Source organism: Sprattus sprattus (assembly GCF_963457725.1).
Source record: "Sprattus sprattus genome assembly, chromosome: 17".
In the NCBI taxonomy this organism is placed as follows: Eukaryota; Metazoa; Chordata; class Actinopteri; order Clupeiformes; family Clupeidae; genus Sprattus; species Sprattus sprattus.
Genome location: NC_137915.1, coordinates 25,245,278 through 25,262,899, shown reverse-complemented (window position 1 = coordinate 25,262,899; position 17,622 = coordinate 25,245,278). Strand labels below are relative to the sequence as shown.

The following is a 17,622-nucleotide window of genomic DNA, read 5'->3' as shown; positions in this document are numbered from 1 at the left end:
ACGACGGAGCTGCAGCCCAACGCATCATTCTCCCTTCCCTTCTTTTCCAATCGTGCTCTGGGTTTGTGTCTTTCTTTGCCTTCCCGGCTCTGTCCACCACACACACATGCGCACACACACGCACACACAGACTCCCACACGCTCCCTCCCCATCTGTAGCTGTAGGAATGCAGGAACAGTTGCCTGTGTCGGCACGTGTCACTTTCCATCCACAGACCTACACACACACACACACACACACACACACACACACACACACACACACACACATACACACGCACACACACACATACATACACACGCACACACACTCACTCTCTCTTTCCACATGCCACAGACACACACACACGCAACACAGGCTGAGGTCGTGTGTGCTCTTAGTCATCACGGGAGATGCTTTCATGCTTGTCAGAGCGCCCAAGAGCTACACCCGCACTTAGCATGCAAGGCCTCACACGTGCCGGTACATCCCTTAGACGTTAGCCTGCTAGCTGAGGAGCTCACCGAGGGTGTGGAAGAGGGATGGCCAAGACAGACAGCTGCCTGTAGAACAGGCTAATCTCAGTAAACACCTATTCAGTTCCTAAAGGGACTTTAACGCGCAAAGAGAGACATGGAGATAATTAAACTCTTTGTGTCTGTGTATGAGTCTGTGTGTGCTTCAGAGTGACAGACAGAGGGACTTGAGTTGAAACTAGTTACTGCTTCTTCAACACTGTGTTGGCCAGTACGTGTAAGAAAGGAGTAAGGAATCAGACAGAGAGAGAGAGAGAGAGAGAGAGAGAGAGAGAGGTAGAGAAAGAGGCAGAGAGAGAGGCAGAGAGAGAGGCAGAGAGAGAGAGGCAGAGAGAGAGAGGCAGAGAGAGAGAGGCAGAGAGAGAGGCAGAGAGATAGAGAGAGAGAGAGGCAGAGAGAGAGGCAGTGAGAGGGAGAGGCAGAGAGAGAGGCAGAGAGATAAAGAGAGAGAGGCAGAGAGAGGCAGAGAGAGAGAGAGGCAGAGAGATAGAGAGAGAGAGGCAGAGAGAGGCAGAGAGAGAGGCAGAGAGATAGAGAGAGAGAGGCAGAGAGAGGCAGAGAGAGAGGCAGAGAGAGAGGCAGAGAGAGGCAGAGAGAGAGGCAGAGAGAGAGGCAGAGAGAGGCAGAGAGAGAGGCAGAGAGAGAGGCAGAGAGAGGCAGAGAGAGAGGCAGAGAGAGAGGCAGAGAGAGGCAGAGAGAGGGAGAGAGAGGGAGAGAGAGGGAGAGAGAGGCAGTGAGAGGCAGAGAGAGGCAGTGAGAGGGAGAGAGAGGCAGAGAGAGAGGCAGATAGACTGTTTGACTTCCAGACAGTGGTCGTGCTGTGAGTGAGGGTGGCCAGCAGGTTGAGTAAATGCCTGTCAAGGTCACCTCCTGCCCTCACTATCGCTCTCCATCTCTCCATCCCTCTCTCCGTCTCTCCATCCCTCTCTCCATCTCTCCATCCCTCTCTCCAATGTCAATCCAGACCAATCCCCTCCCTGTGGAGTCCCTCTCTCCAGCTCAGATAAATCTCCAGCATGCGGCTCCTGATCCTCTCCTCCTCTCCGCTTGGCGATAGTGTGCATTAGCATCCGGCGTGATTGACAGGTATCAGCAGTGTGGCCCCGCCCCCCGGAGCCCAGTGTAATTAAAGTAGTGAGTATCCTCCAGAGTCTATTATCTTAATTAGCAGGGGCTGATATGACTGGGTGGGGTTCTTATTGGCCAGGAGTGGATTTGGGAGCCCCTGACCCCCCAGTGGGACTCTAAATGGCTGGTGAAGGCTCACCTGTCTAGATAGGAGGGTGGGTGAGGGGTTTAAGCCAGCATCAGTTTAACACCAGCATCAGTCACACACAGGTTCAGCTAGGTCTTGGCTGCTATTAGTGTGTGTGTGTGTGTGTGTGTGTGTGTGTGTGTGTGTGTGTGTGTGTGTGTCTGAGAGAGAAAGAAAGAGAGAGTGGGAGAGAGTAAGTAACAGGTGCCTATTCCACTATGCAGAGCCTTACAGACATAAGCTGCTAAGAAACAACTTCTCAAGGATGACAAGGAGGCATCACCATGGTAACAGGTGAAGAGACAGTGTGTTGTCATCAGTGCCCTTTGCGAAAAGTCCCTGATTCCAAGTGTTGAGACAGAGAGAGAGGGAGAGAGAGAGAGAGAGAGAAATGGAGAGAACTAAAGAGGCATTTAAACGTGACCTCCTGGTGCTCTCTCTAACACACACACACACACACACACACACACACACACACACACACACACACACACACACACGTCATCCTCTCGTTAGCCCCTTGCTGAGCACTGAGATCAGGTGAGACCCTTCCCTCTTCCCTTTCCCCTCTCATCTCTCCACCCTCCTCTCATCCCTGTCAGAGAGTGTCCAACCCTTTCCCCTGTGTGGCCCTGGCTCGTAATGGCCTCCTTGTCATCGTGTTATTACTCAGCCCATGATGAGCAGTCACCTCTTATGCAAGGACACAGACGCCCGCCATAGTCCCGCCCGTCCGCCTGTCTGCCCTCCCCTCATCTGCCCACTCCTTTTTATCGCTCCTCTCTTTGTCTTCCCCCCCTCTCTCCCTCTCTCTCTCCGTCTTCTCTTTTGATTATTTCAGTCAGTCTTTAGTTCTTTGTTCCAAATGTGTGCCTGTCATGACTGTCATGGCGGCAGTGGATGGGACCCTCAGGGGTCTCCTTTACCCAGGCAGGCAGCCTTACTACTCTCCTGCTTTTATTGCTCTGGCTGTGGAGTTAATAAAACAATGCCGTGCCAATACACCAGCACTTAGCCCATTACTCTCACCTGCTGTGTGTGGAAGTGTGTGTATCCATGCGTGTGTGGGGATGTTGGTGCTGATGGCTGTATGTGCGTGTACTGTGTCACACACACACACACACACACACACACACACACACACACACACACACACACACTCCAGGTCCCTAAGAGTGTGATTCTAACTGACGCTGTGCCTGTGTGCCAAACGCTGAGACACATGGGAATATTTATGGGAGGATGCTGCTGTTTGAATGGTGGGCCTCCTTGAGAGGCTGTGTGGACTCATACGGCTGCATACACTACAGGCCGTGCCCAGGCGCTGGACAAACAGAGTGCGGACGGAGCTGATTGAATCTCTGCTTGGCGTTTTCATTTGATTGAATGGAATCCGGTACACGGTGGCTTCTCAGCTAGACAGCTTTATTGAGCCCTGCTATAATGACGGGCCCCGTTGCCAGCTCACCACTTACAGCCCTAGGAAGAGAAAGAGAGGGAGGGTAAGAGGGAGAGAGAGAGAGAGAGAGAGATAAAGTGAGGGAGGAAAGAGAGAGAGAAACATAGGGTCCCCAAAGTGCTGGCAGCGTGGTTGTGATCGATTATTCATGTCTCCATGGCTGGTCTGAATAGGATCGCCACATTAAAAGCATCAACCTGTATTACCAGCCATCAGATTTACGATGTACTCTCTGGCAGGAGGCAAAAAGGGGGAGAGGAAACAAGCAACCTCTCCACAGGAAATAGTGTGTGTGTGTGTGTGTGTGTGTGTGTGTGTGTGTGTGTGTGTGTGTGTGTGTGTGTGTGTGTGTGTGTGTGTGTGTGTGTGTGTGTGTGTGTGTGTGTGTGTGTGTGTGTGTGTGTGTGTGTGTGTGTGTGTTGGGGTGGGGGTATCTAAGTACAATACCAATCTGAACAGTAGTTTCTCTGTGGGGGACTGTGTGTGAGAGGCTGGTTGGTGATTTGTGCGCTTACTTAAGGTGATTGGCTCCTTGGAGATGGTGAGAGTAGGGACATGGGTTGTTCTGTCGGTGGAACCAATTCATCTCCGGAGTTCCTCTTGTGCTTTGCAGTTATGCAAATGTCAGATAAGCACGGCTCAGCTTTCTCATGTATATTTGGTCCCCTATTCCCCTCCTTTCCACATCCTTGCCTGTTTGATGAGCTGCAAAACCAGGTCTATATCTGCATATCAGAGGTCCATTACCCCAAATGTAATCGAAAGGATTCCCTCGGGTGTAACGGTGGCTTCTCCGTGTTTCTTTCCGCAGCAAAAAAGAGAGAGAGAGGGAGAGAAAATTCAGACTGCTGCTCTTTGATGGTGGAAGGTCTCGGTGAAGTTCGAATTGTATCTCTTTTAATTCCTCCATCAGCTCAGGCCCACTCTCATCCGTCTGTGTGAGTCACTGTGTGAAACACCATGTGGATTGATTTATCACAACTTCTCTTCTCCAAGCACACTCTCTCTCTCTCTCTCTCTCTCGCTTTGTCTCTCCATCTCATGGTTGCTGTGTGGTGCAGCCTGACTGGGCTCTCTTTGGAAGTTAAACTGTTAAATTGATTTGATTTGGATCGTACCAACCGTGGGGGCACAGGGGGGCACCACAGAGTTAACTAGCTCGTCTAAATGCAAATGAGCATTAGGGTGTGAGGTCCAGCGCTGGAAATGCAAGAAAAATGTTTATGGAGAGGAATGTGTCTCGACATGGAATGAGTGAAGGAAGAAAATTACACACACACACACACACACACACACACACAAACACACACAAACACAAACACACACAAACACACTCACTTTGAGACATCTGTAAACATATTAAACTGAAATTAGTCATGAGCCAAAAATGAAAGTTGCCACCCCCATGGAATGGAACACAAATAGCAGGCATAAATGATGAGATGTTTTCTGCCCACACTTGCATATAACGACTCGACAAATGAGCAGGACAGACTTGCTTGGCCAGAATGCATTTCATCCAGCAGTAGGGACTGGGGTACTGGTATTTGTCCGTTATGTAAAGCACCCATGAAAGAGTGTGTATGTTGGCGAGGGGGGGGGGGACTGGAGTGCTGTTGCGGTATGGCTGATGACTTGAGGGCTTGTCAGGGTTCAGCAGCAAACACAAAACAACAGAGAGAGGGGCACGACAGGGAATCAAAGCCTGTCTTATTTGACAAGGGAGAAGTTTTTCTTTTGTTTTTTTCTTAGCGCAGCCAAGTGTTACGAGATTTCAATCTTGCTTTTCTTTTCCCACGGTCGCACTCTGGCATGGGCAGGTGGAGCAAACAGAATGTACACAGCAGCAGCCCAGGGGGTGGGAGGGTGGCTGGGCGCTCTGGAAAGGTGTGCTGCCTACCCGCTGACAGAATGACACTGCTAAGAGGTGGTGCTTCAAAAACCCTTCAAAACGGCACCAGCTGGTTGGTGTGGAACCACCACGGAAAAGATAAGGTTATATATACAGAAGGATATGTCAAACCCAAACCCACCATCTTGACAAGATATGGACAGGAAGAAGAAGAAGGCTGTCTTGATAATAGTGTGTTTTCTGTGTTTGTTCTATGAAATGGTGGTAAATCATAACCACAATTCACGGTTATTACACAGAACCATTTGCAATGAGGCGGGCGTATTGTTTTTACGGGGTGACTACCACTGCTGGTGGCTCACTATAAAGCTGCTAGAGATGGGTTGTAGGGTCTTGCTTGCTGTTCGTTAAACACCATATGAGTGGTTGGGCTTAAGCCGACTGGAATTACACAGCTACAGGTCAGCGTGGTGACCCCAGATTTGAAAAGAGGCTTTGCGCTGTAAGACATCTTCTCAGCAGGCTGACTGCTCCTTCCTCAGACTGTTGGGAGGTATTTATTTATTTATTTATTTGAGTTTTTTTTTCTAAATTGATGAAGTAATTTCCTCCCAAACTTTTCCAGTGACATGGCACTTTTCCTCTGTAAGGGTAAAGTTATGACATTGAAAAGCAGTTCTAAAACCTGATCGCCAGAACACTTTCAAATGTTTAAATTTCTTCATGATAAAGCTTTGATACTTCCCCCTAATTGAATCAGGGCTCTCGCAGTCCCACCGACTCTTATTTCATTAAAGCATACCATAACCAGCACACTTAAGAGTCGCGGACGCCGGGGACCGCGTGGAAAGTCTATCGGCCCTGCAGCTTGCCACGTCTGCCTTTGGCGCGCCAGGCCCTAGTTTAAAGCTGGCACAGAGCTCCCGCTGGGCATGCACAGGGCTGATTGCAATATCAGCTGTTCCAGCTCCCAGCCTCTGAAATCGCTCGGCGGTGCATGGCGGCTCCGTGTCCCCTCCGTCGCCCACCGCGCGGCTGCCGGGGCTAATCCCCGCTGCGGTGCTTCTCGGCTGCCGGCGCTGCTCTGCTCTGCCCCACTGATCAGGCCTGCCTTTGGTGTGTGCGCGTCAGGGTAACGTTTTCCAGTACCTGGTGCCTGATTAACGACATATAATGATATGGCATGTGCAATGCCAGCTCAACAGTGCCGAAATTCCATTACAGCACTGGAGAATGAATGATTTAGATCATCGTGCAGTTTAATGATGTCTAATGAATTGCTCTATTTATACGGCCATGTGGCTGTTTTTGAGCACTTTGAAGTGGTGCGATAATTATACCTCTATAGGCCTACTCACTCCTGTTTAAAAAACCCGGGTGATATGCCTGGGCTGACGGAACGGGGCTGCTGGAAGAGTTCGGCCCTTGTGGAATGAAGCCCTTTTTCCAATTGGACCTCTCAGGATTTCTCCTCAGGGGCAGCTGACAGCGAGTTTTCACTCTCTCTCTCCTCTCCCCATTTTGTTCATCGTCCCTCACTCTGTCAGTCATCATAATTACATTTCTCTCCCCGTCACTCTCCTCTTTGCATCTTTTCCCCTTGTTGCATGGTTCTCTTGTTGTTGCTCTCTAGTTTAGTGGACTTTAGTGCTCAAATGTTCTGGCCTGACTCTGCTGAATAGTAAAAAAAAAAAAAAAAGCAACAGCTTCAAACTGTAATGTTTTGGTTGGGCAGTGTTTATACTGCACACAAACCAGTGCTGTGGTGTACGTCTGATCAGATAAGCCTGTCAGAATTGAAACTGTCGACAGCCCATCTTCCTGTCAGCTGACAATCCCCTGTTATCTGACTGAGACTCCTCTCTCTCTCTTTCTCTCTTTTGCTTGCTCTCTCTCTCTCTCTCTCTTTTGCTGGATGTAGATGTTGACATGTCATCCAACCCATTCTAAAGCTTATCTAGACTGAGGTCAGGGGTGACCCCCTCCCCTTGAGGGAGCGGCCATATCTCATTTTAAGCGCGCTGTATTCATCACAATAGAGGTCTGGGGACTGAGCGGTTAATGTACTGCAGGGTTTGATATGCTGGTGATGCTTTTATGACTCTCTTAAGGCCACACTGTGTCCTTACTGGCCATGAGCTTGGACTGGCTCTTTGATGCAGCTCCAGCTCCAGTTCCTGCCTGCCTCTCACCCACACAGGTCCTCTCAATATGACTCCCTCTCTGCTGACATGAGGCTGTCTGTGTTATGTCTCTGAAATGGGATTTACACTCACTCTTCTCCAACTGAGAAGTGAAGAGGCTTCATTTTGAAATACTTTTGGCTGAGGATCATGTAGGGCCACAGAAACTATGCTGCTTTTATCTCAACAAAAAAAGGACTAACTGTCATGAAGAAGAGGAACCCCTCCAGGCATAGAACTCCAGCGTTCTTTTTAGCTGGTTTGTTTTGTTATGTGATCTGGTTCTGCTGAAGGTGGTAAAACACATAGCTCATTGTCCTCCATCTCTTCCCTCCCCCCACATGCCTCGCAGATGATCTGAGGAGAGCTGCAGTTGGTGTGTAAACATGTTGTGTGATCTCATGTACCTCAGCTCACGGCGTTTAAATGCAGTTTGTGTAAACACGTCTTATGGTCTCATGTACCTCACCTCTCAGGCGTTTGCTTTAAAGAATGTGGTGATGTCTGTTGAACCAGAGATTTTTAAGCCCATTCTGTCAGTGTTAAATACACACAGAAACCCACACAAATGTATGCATGCACACACACACAAACACACGCGTGCACGCGGTTACACACACGCAAACACACACACACACACACACGCAAACACACACACACACACACACACACACACACACACACACACACGTAGATCCATTCCCATTCCCCAGTGTGTGCACACCCCTCCCGTTACAGAGTGGGGCTCTCCCTGATTGAGTCCACGTGGAATACTACTTCACACCAAACAGGAAACCGATGACATCACTGCATCCTGCCTGGTTTGGCGTGTGGCCCTGTGACATCGTTCCTTCAGGGAATCTTCTCTCTGTTGTAGAATCTTCTCAGCTTGTCGCTGAAAGAAACACATCGTCTCACCTTCACTTAAACCTGGGCTGCAGCCGAATAGTCCAAAAAAATTACGTCTTTTTCTAACCAATTTTTCTAGACCTCGATGGAAAATGCCATGAGGTGAAGGAAAGACTATAAAGACTGAAGCGTGAAATATACATTCTTCTCCGACCTTGTCCGCCCTCGAAAATAAAGGGGAGGGTGGTCGGATTCAGAAGGATTTGGTCGTACTTACAGGCCTTATACACTTCTACAACGGCTGTGTGTGCTGAAAGTAATTTACCGCTGCAATAATAATTATAAGGGCGGCAACAGCGCTTTAAAACGACGTTTTACATTATTCAAAGGTGAAAGATTAAAGGCAAAAGAATCGCCAGGTGTAGGCTACCTTCTCATTATATGTGTGTGTTGTCAGTGTTTGTAATACAATGGTGTTGGCTGTAAATAAACTCCACTTCGCGTTTTTGACAATAAAATAAATCCCATTGAGGATAACAGCCTTCTCCTATATGCGGGAGTTTGTTTAACAGTTTAACTGTGCAGGAGTTTTCCCATTTCCCATGAGGCTTTGCTCCGACCATTCTACATTAAGAAACAAATGAATTCGCTGGCCATTTTATATTTGTGGTCATGAAAGTTATGTAACGTCTGAATAAAAAGAAATAGATCAAGATAGGATGCTAAACAAAAATCAGTAGGCTGGAATAATGAAAGTGAGTTCGACACACACCGTGAGTGAGATGTATATAGACAACAAGTGATATATATAGTGGTTGGAACAAGCTGGATTACGCTGTTGGAGAACTTGGCGATTATTTTCTTTTATGAGAGACATCGACTCGGTGGGTGATGATGTCGTTGGGAAATAATGTTGTTAGTGGACCAATCACAGCCAAGGGGGTATCCGACTCTCTCCGACTCTCTACGAAAAGTTAGAAAAAAGCGTTCCTCTCCGACCAGCTCTCCGAGGGCTCGGATGGGTGAAGATGTTGCCAAGGCGTGCCAAGGCGTGCCAAGGCGTGCCAAGGCGTGCCAAAGTGTCCTTCTACGACCGAATCGGAGAAGTAAAAATCGGCCTTTATGAAAATGACAACACTGGTGCTAAGAGAATCCAACTGCACAATGCAACGTCGTAATTATGTGGCAGCGGATGTTGTTGTTATGTTTATACAGCATTATCTCTTTTCCTTCCGTAAAGGATGGTCCAGTGGTCCACCTTTCCTTCGCATTTAGAGAATTCAATCAGCTCCCATAATGGCTGCCTCTTAGATACTTCCGGGTTATTCCACTCAGTTAGGAACCTTCCTAAGCAAATATCTATTTCGACCGAAGCCCTGATGGCCTTATTTCATGAGTAGCAGAGCTCTGTGGAATACACTAAAGGACGTATCCTGCTGATACTAAGGGCCTACAACATTCCATTCGCCATGCTAGGAGAATGATAAATGTTTGCACCTGAAACCATGTTCAACATTTTGGATGGATGTGACTTTTTTCACAATATACAGTCGCTCAAAGCACGCTGATGCTAACAGTGTGAGATCAATACACATAGTGCTTTAGGTCTTTGCGATGAACACACAACTTGTCAACATTGGATATGTGCAATGCATATCAAAACATGTTGAATGATATTGCCTCATGTCACCCAATAATGCTGCCTACACTTTCTAATTTACATGTATTATAGTGTGTGTGTGTGTGTGTGTGTGTGTGTGTGTGTGTGTGTGTGTGTGTGTGTGTGTGTGTGTGTGTGTGTGTGTGTGTGTGTGTGTGTGTGTGTGTGTGTGTGTGTGTGTGTGTGTGTGTGTGTGTGTGTGTGTGTGTACCTAATCAATACAGTGCTTACATCAATGAGTTTTACGCTGAAACACAAAAAACTATATTCTAGGGATGGCACTGATTGAACATATTGACATTGTAATTTACTCCAATAAGAGATTATTATTATTATCCTTGCCAACTATAAAGTTGAACTGCCTGTATATTGCCCAGCCTTTACAGAGATAGAGGAATGTTTACTCAAGACTTCCTCCGGAACAGATGCTCTCCACCCAAATCCCATTATTAGGACATTGTGTGTGTTCAGCAGATCCAGGAGGAGTGTTTCAAACATGCCACCGCCCATGTAAGCATGGAGCTCTGTCTGTCACCTGTGGCATGGAGGCTAATTACACACTAAGTGCAGTGGGGGAGAGAAAACAAGAGGAAAGGAGGGAGGGGTGTGTTTGGCTGTCAGCACTATGATCCATGGAAGGCAGGGAAACAACGTGTTGGACTGGAATCGTGAACAAATTCCGCAGATGAGTGCGGCAAAATTACAGACTCTGTGCAAGCGAGGCTGAACCACAACAAACCGAGAGCGGCTCATCTATATGCACACACAGACACGTGTAATTATTGCCGTCGGAAACGGCAAGTGAGGAAACGGTAGTTGGTGGATAGAATTAGTGGTGCGGCCAAGAACACATGGAGCCAAATTCAGGTCAAGTTTTACTGTGTTTTGGACCGACCCATTTCAACATGATCATAACGTTTACCCCGGATGTACCCCTCAATAGTAATAGATAGCCTAGATGCAGGAATTCGTAGGCCGTGTATTTGAATGGCTTCCAAACAGGATATTGGCGGAGAAGCGGCTCCAGAAAAGGCCGAACCGTAACGTGAGGAGAAGTAGCTGCAGGTATTTGCTCTCATTTATTCTCATCACATTTGATTCTCGAGACTAAACACCGCAGGATGGAAGCAAGACCTCCTGTCATCTGATGTGTTTAACAGTGGAGAAACCTGCACAGTAAGTCCCAGCCTGTCCCCCCTCCCTCTCTCTCTCTCTCTCTCTTTCTCTCTCTCTCTCTCTCTCTCTCCCTCTCTCTCTCTCTCTCTCCCTCTCTCTCTCTCTCTCTCTCTCTCTCTCTCTCCCCCTCCCCCTCTCTCTCTCTCTCTCTCTCTTTTTCTCTGCCTTCATGTCTCTATCTTTGCCTTTTCTAAATGGGATTAGATGTGATTCCCTGATGTGAGGCACAGATATGTTTCTAAGGGTCATTGTTTTTGTTGGAGCGGAGCCACGATACCCAGGAAGAGCATAGTGCCCAGGGAGGAGGAGGGACACTGGCCTCATCTATGACTGCCTCTCTCTCGCGAGGTGGAGGTCCATAGGGTTCCCTGGCTCTGCACAAGCCATACCTCAGCTTGTAATTGAATCATTTTGCAGGCCTTTCAACTTAAGAATTTTCAGTAGAATTGCATGTGTTGTGCAGCGTTTATGTTTGAAGACTTTTTTTGGGCCTGCATAGATTCTATGTCCCTTTTCATGTTGTAGGCCATTGGTTTTTATCATTTTTAGATCATGTTACAATCTCTACCCCCCAAGAAATCAAGATTTTTTTATGCCTACTGATGCCAGGAAATATGTGTTGAGTGCTGAATCAGTATCAATATGCCATTACTTTTTATCATTGACATTTAATAGAAATGCTCAATTTAGGTCCAGGCAGATATAGATTTATGGTTGCAGTAGCTGACGGTGATTGTAATGGAGGATGCTGGATGCTTCCTTCTGGCGTGCTTCGCCTACTAACTAGTCTGTGTGGAGTGCAGTCTTCACAAGACAGCAGTGGGTTTCTCCAGTGGTGTCTGGCCCATCTGGGCCCAGGTTCTGTTTTTCTCCTCCCAGTCCCTTCAAAGCGCCAGCCCGTCTGAGGGGAGATTGTTTTCCTTCCGTGAGCTGAATGCCGGGTGCATTGCCATCTTTCTCAGGACCTCGGGCTCAAAGCCGGAGGTGTCAGAATTTACAAGCACCTTTTCTTCCAAAGAGGAGAAATAGAGAAAGAGAGAGAGGGGAAAATACGGGGGAGGGGGGGGGGGGGGGGGACCAAGAGTGGCTGAATGTTGACAAGGGGGGAGAGATGAGAGAGTGGAGGGTTAGTTGGGAGTAAGGATAGCTGAAGTTTGATTGGCGCCGTGTGGGTGTGAAGGAAATGAATCATGGCTGCCTCTCTTCTCTCCGTTCTTTTCAAACCTGTCTGCCGTCCCTGTACTCGCTATTTCCCAAGCGTGTGAGGCTTCTTCATCTCCATCCTCATCATCACAGTAGCCTTAGCACCATGCAACGCTCTGTGGAGAATCATCTTCAAAGCTCAGTTCTCTCCGATGCTCTTTCTCTCTTTCCTCTCCTCTATCTCACAGTTTCTCTCTTTCAAAAGGGAAAGGCTGGATCAGACATGAAACAAGGCGTTTGAGCGTTTGATCACTGTAATGGAATCCAACCAAAGGGACTCTCTCTCTCTCTCTCTCCATATCTCTCTCTCTCTCTCTCTCTCTCTCTCTCATGTGTTGGTTAGCCCCTCTGCTCATGTGTGTGGCTGAGGCATTTGGTGGTGGTGGTTACATGTGGGTGGGTGGATGGTGGGTTTAGAAGACCAAAGCATGTTCCTCCATTATACCCTCTCTGCTGTGCGATCCCCCCCCCCCCCCCCCCCAGGCCCTCACCACTTGCCTGCCCGCTCTGCACCAAATCCCCCCAACCCAACTTCCTCCTCAAAACAAGGAGGCCCTGATGGCTAATGTTTTGTGACAGGACTCACAGAGACAGCCCTGTTGCATTAATCAGCACACAACACATGACATTTCCTCCTCCTCTCCCTAAACTCCCACAAATCCCCACTCAGACCCAGTTCACTGGCAATAATGTGTCAAAACAGCCACTACTGTGTGCTACTACTCCAGTCTTACTCCCATTCACTCCTCTCCTGAACTAACACTCTGGTAATATGGGAACTGGCTCATATTTATCTTAGCTGTTGAAAACATACTGGGTTTTGGCTAATGGACTAGATGCTGGTAAAATTTGACCTGCTTCAAATGAAAGAACGCTGTTGAGTTATCATTTAAATGACTGCTGGTGTGGTTTATTTAGTGTAATACACTGATTGCATGCAGGAAAACCTTGGATGGTTTTTAGGCTACATTACTACATAGCCTAGAAGGAGCTTGCAGTTACAATACTCTTTGTAAGGAAACTATTTAATTGATTTGATATTGTAGTAAGATGTTGCTGATACACAGCCTTAAGTCAAACACTAAAAAAAGATTTAAGTAGTACTCCTTTTGGACCTCCTGAAGTACATCCTTCCTGGTCAAAATAAATCACAAATGTGAATGAACAGAACATCTGTTTAATGCTTTGTTAGACTGAGATTTGAATCTAGTGCAGAGATCTCAGCTCTATTTCACCAGAAACCTCCGTCAGTTTTCTCAGTCAGATATATGTCCTGCCTCTGCATGCAAAGTGGTCATATAGAAATCTCTTAGAATTAAGAGAAATCTCTAGAGATTACATTGTTCTGTGCACTTATAAATAGTCACTTCATAACCTGTCCTCTCAGTAGAGGGACAACAAATAAATAAGACAACATTGTTAAACATTAGAGATTCATTTTAAACATTTGTTAGTTTCTGTTATTAAGACAAAGCTTCTCAGAAGGCTCAGTCTAGCCTACTCTGGGTCTCTTGGTTTCTGAGAGGACCATGGATTTTTGATATAGTTGGTCTTAAATATCAAGAGTCACATGATCTCTCTTTTGTTTTGGCAGGTGATATCACTCAGAAAGGCTATGAAAAGAAGAGGGCAAAACTACTCGGGGCCTACCTGCCACAGCCTTCAGGTAAATTGTGTGGGGGGGTCAGCTTTGCCCCCTTCTTTGCCCCTTGCCACACTCCAAACTCCCCCAATGCACACATCTCCTCATTTCCCAAGACACAGTTTCTTTTTTCTGCCAATCATCTAAATGCAAATGCATTGAATTGAATTGAATTGAATTGAATTGAATTGAATTGAATTGAATTGAATTGAATTGAATTGAATTGAATTGAATTGAATTGAATTGAATTGAGTCCATGAAGTTCCAGAATTCTATTTTCAGGGGTGTAAACCCACAGACATGGCGGGTGAGAAGCTGGTGTTAATGCTATTGGGGAAGGTTTTGCCTCAGCTTTTTTCTAGCACGGCTGAAGGAGGCACCGGCTTCCTCCGAGCGCACTATTCCAGAGCTTAGCTTTGGAGCCCAAGGATTGTTTTCCCCCCCTGATGCCCATCTCTGCTTTCAAGCCCTCTCAAAAAAGGATGTTTTTCTCCTCTGCTCTGAAATAGTTAGCATTTTTGGCGCAACACTTGTGGCTCGTAGCCACCACTACAGCACGACAGCGCTGCTGTACCTAAAGCTCATAAGCGTTAGCCATGGCAACGGTAGCTAGCCTCTTATCCAGACAGGAAGTTCATCTCACTCTTTTCCCTCTCAACTGTTCCCTGGTTTTGATTCATTTGTTTATTGAGACGAAAAATGTGCGCTGATATAAAAAGAGGTCGCTGGTGAAAAGACGAGATTCCTGGTCTGTCCTCAGGAGCCTCATCAGCTCCACCACAACAACAGCCTGGCTTCCCCTCAGAGAGACTCGCGATAAGGGTCGGCCCTTTCATCTTTTGTTTCACCCTCTCTTTCCTTACGTAAGCACTCCACAATGCTGATCGCATCATCAGAAGCAAACCCATCACTGGCTTAAACTTTCATGCTCCACTGCATTTAGGGAAAGGGGGAACAATTCTTCTATTTTTTAGATGTGGCTAGAAGTTTATGTGATTTTATCACAATCACGACGGTTTGTTTACTGCTGTTTATTTGTGGCCACTTTTCAAGTGGATAAAATTGAAACAGACTTACCTGAAGCTCAGGTACAAATTATGGTTATATAATGGCTACAAAAACTTGAGAACCATAAACTACTGTATACTCAAGAGTACCTGCTATTGAAATCCTCTGTATTGTCTTACTGTGGGATTTTATGATGACCAGTTGTACATTATGGGTGCTCCTAAGTGGACCTGTATCACAAAATCTTCCCAACGCTGAGCTCAGTATACACGGTGTCTCCAGTGCGTCTGAGTGTGTCCATGCGCCCATGAGCTGGAAGCAGGGCTCTGCAGCCGAGCGTCTCCTCATCAGACAAGCGAGATCACATTAGGGCTGAACTTAATGGGAACAGGCTGAGGCCATTAGCATAAAGAGATCCTCTGCAAAGTAATTGCTCATTTTATCTTTGGAGCCTGTGACACTGTTCTAGCCGTTTGAAGATGAACTGCTCTGTGTGTGTGTGTGTGTGTGTGTGTGTGTGTGTGTGTGTGTGTGTGTGTGTGTGTGTGTGTGTGTGTGTGTGTGTGTGTGTGTGTGTGTGTGTGTGTGTGTGTGTGTGTGTGTGTGTGTGTGTGTGTGTGTGTGTGTGCGCGTGCGTGAGCATGTGTCTGGAGATTCTCATTCTGATACAGTGTGACCCCTTTTTGTGTGTATCATTTTAACCCCTTCACTGGCACCTCCACACACGCAGTCTTAACGTTTTTGAATGTTCTTGAGAAAGAAACGGTTTGGCGTCGTCCGCATTGTTGACGAGAGACGAATTTGTCACTGGGCGCGTCACCATGGCAACAGCAACAGGCTGCAGCAAACGGCAGAGACTGTGTCCTCAGCTGTCATTGCCTGCCAGAAATGAGGGGGGGGCTACAGGGGGAAGGGGGGGATGATATCATGATGTAGTTCAGGAGTTTGCAGTCGTGCCAGAGAGGACGGCAGAGGAGAGGAGCAGCTGTGGACTTTGGGTTCGTTCAGCGCGGCGGTTGAAATGCGTTGGAGGGGGGAGCTGGGGAGAGGGCGGATCAGAGGTGAATAACAAGATGATTATTTCCAACAGCGCGGACTGCTCTGCCACCGTGGAGAATCAATCTCCAGAGCCAGCCGCACTCCAGACCCGAGAGAGAGAGCTTTTTTTGTTATCCAGAGACAGACATAATGAACCCACTCTGCCAACCTCCAGCCTGCCCAGAGCTGGGTATGAGGGGCAGGGCAGTGCCTTGGCCCATGCCCGCCTTGCATGGACAGCCCCCTGGCCTCTTAGGGACTCGGGGCATATCGGGTTACCCGCAGCAAAGGAACAGCTGTCTGACCAGAGAGCGTTGTCGCTCGAGGGGCATTAACTCAATAACGTGTGATTGGTGGAAACGACTTGATGGCATGACATCGGTGCTTGGCTGGACTGGAGCTGTGTGGTTGGGGGTGGGGGGGGTGGGTTGTGGTGGTTGTGGAGCCGTGTGGTTGGGGGGGGGGGGTGGTTGTGTTTAAGTGAGCGAGGGTCAGCTTGCAGTCAGGCGCAGTTCAGCACAAGGTAGGGGTCAATGCTTGGTCATGCTGCCACTGGCTGACCATAAAGGCTCATATGTCCCCGCGTCTCCCCCCCCTGCCCTGCTAGTATCAGGATTATCATGGTTATCATGAATTGTAGGCCAGTTATCCCTTAATGTTGCTCACTATGTGGGGGTAGGAGCATGAGAGGGGGGAGAAGCTTGCTAGTGCAATCCGGGGACAAGGTAAGTGGATCGGCACTTAGGTACCAGTTCTAGCAGTTGGTCAGAGAAACACAGGAGGAGGAGGAGGAGGAGGAGGAGGAGGAGGAGGAGAGACTGGAGGGATGAGGGAGGAGAAAGCTGGCTGTGGAGTGAGACGAGGGAGGGAGGGAGGGAGGGAAGGAGGGTGAGGGAAGGCAAGGTGCCTCAGCGTCCTGAAGCTGCTCAGTGTGCTGGTCCCTCTGTGAGCATCAGCACAGAACCAATGAGATGGAGCTTTCATCAAAGGACATGTGCCCGAATGTATTGGGTAACGGTTTCTCCCCTCTCTCTCTCTCTCTCTCTCTCTCTCTCTCTCTCTCTCTCTCTTTCTTTCTTTCTTTCTCTCTCTCTCTCTCTCTCTCTCTCTCTCCCTCTCTCTCTCTCTCTCTCTGTCTCTCTCCATCTTTCCCTCTCTCACTCACTCTCCTTTTCTCTGTTTCATTTTTCTCACGCATCTATTATCTTCCACCATCTATCTATCTATCTATCTATCTATCTATCTATCTATCTATCTATCTATCTATCTATCTTCCACATTTTATTTCCCTCTTTTATATCATCATCTTCTCTCAATCTCTCTCTCTTTCTCTCTATCTTTCTTCTCTCCTCTTCTCTCCTCTTCTCTTCTCTCCTCTCCTCTCCTCTCCTCTCCTCTCCTCTCCTCTCCTCTCTCTGTCTGTTCCCCAGGAATGGAGGCGTCTATGGCACATGAGCGCAGACCTCCCATGGCCCCATCCGCTGCCTCCCGCTACCACCGCCGGCGTTCTTCAGGCACCCGAGACGAGCGCTACCGATCAGGTGAGGCCCTCAGCACCCCCCCATTAAGCCCCACTGCCCCACCCGCCTCCAGCCACCACCTCCACCTCTATACCACAATCAAATACATGAAGCAGGCTGTTAATACCACCACCCGTACATTACACATGTTCTTGTATATGCCGATCCAACATTTCAATTTAGTGTATTTACTTAGCGAACACAACATCGTTCACGTAGAGTTCTTTTGTATGAGAGTGCTACCAAAACTGCCTGCCTGCA

General features: G+C 47.8%; 1 protein-coding gene across 1 annotated transcript in view; it reads left to right on the top strand.

Annotated features, from left to right (window-relative positions):
* The window catches only part of dip2ca (disco-interacting protein 2 homolog Ca), a 91,236-nt gene that overhangs the window by 27,654 nt on the left and 45,960 nt on the right, over positions 1 to 17,622 (top strand). Inside the window, exons 2-3 of the mRNA XM_080855148.1 lie at positions 13,748 to 13,819; positions 17,272 to 17,382. Coding sequence (XP_080711274.1) covers positions 13,748 to 13,819; positions 17,272 to 17,382 — 183 coding nt within the window. The remainder of the gene's footprint in view (positions 1 to 13,747; positions 13,820 to 17,271; positions 17,383 to 17,622) is intronic.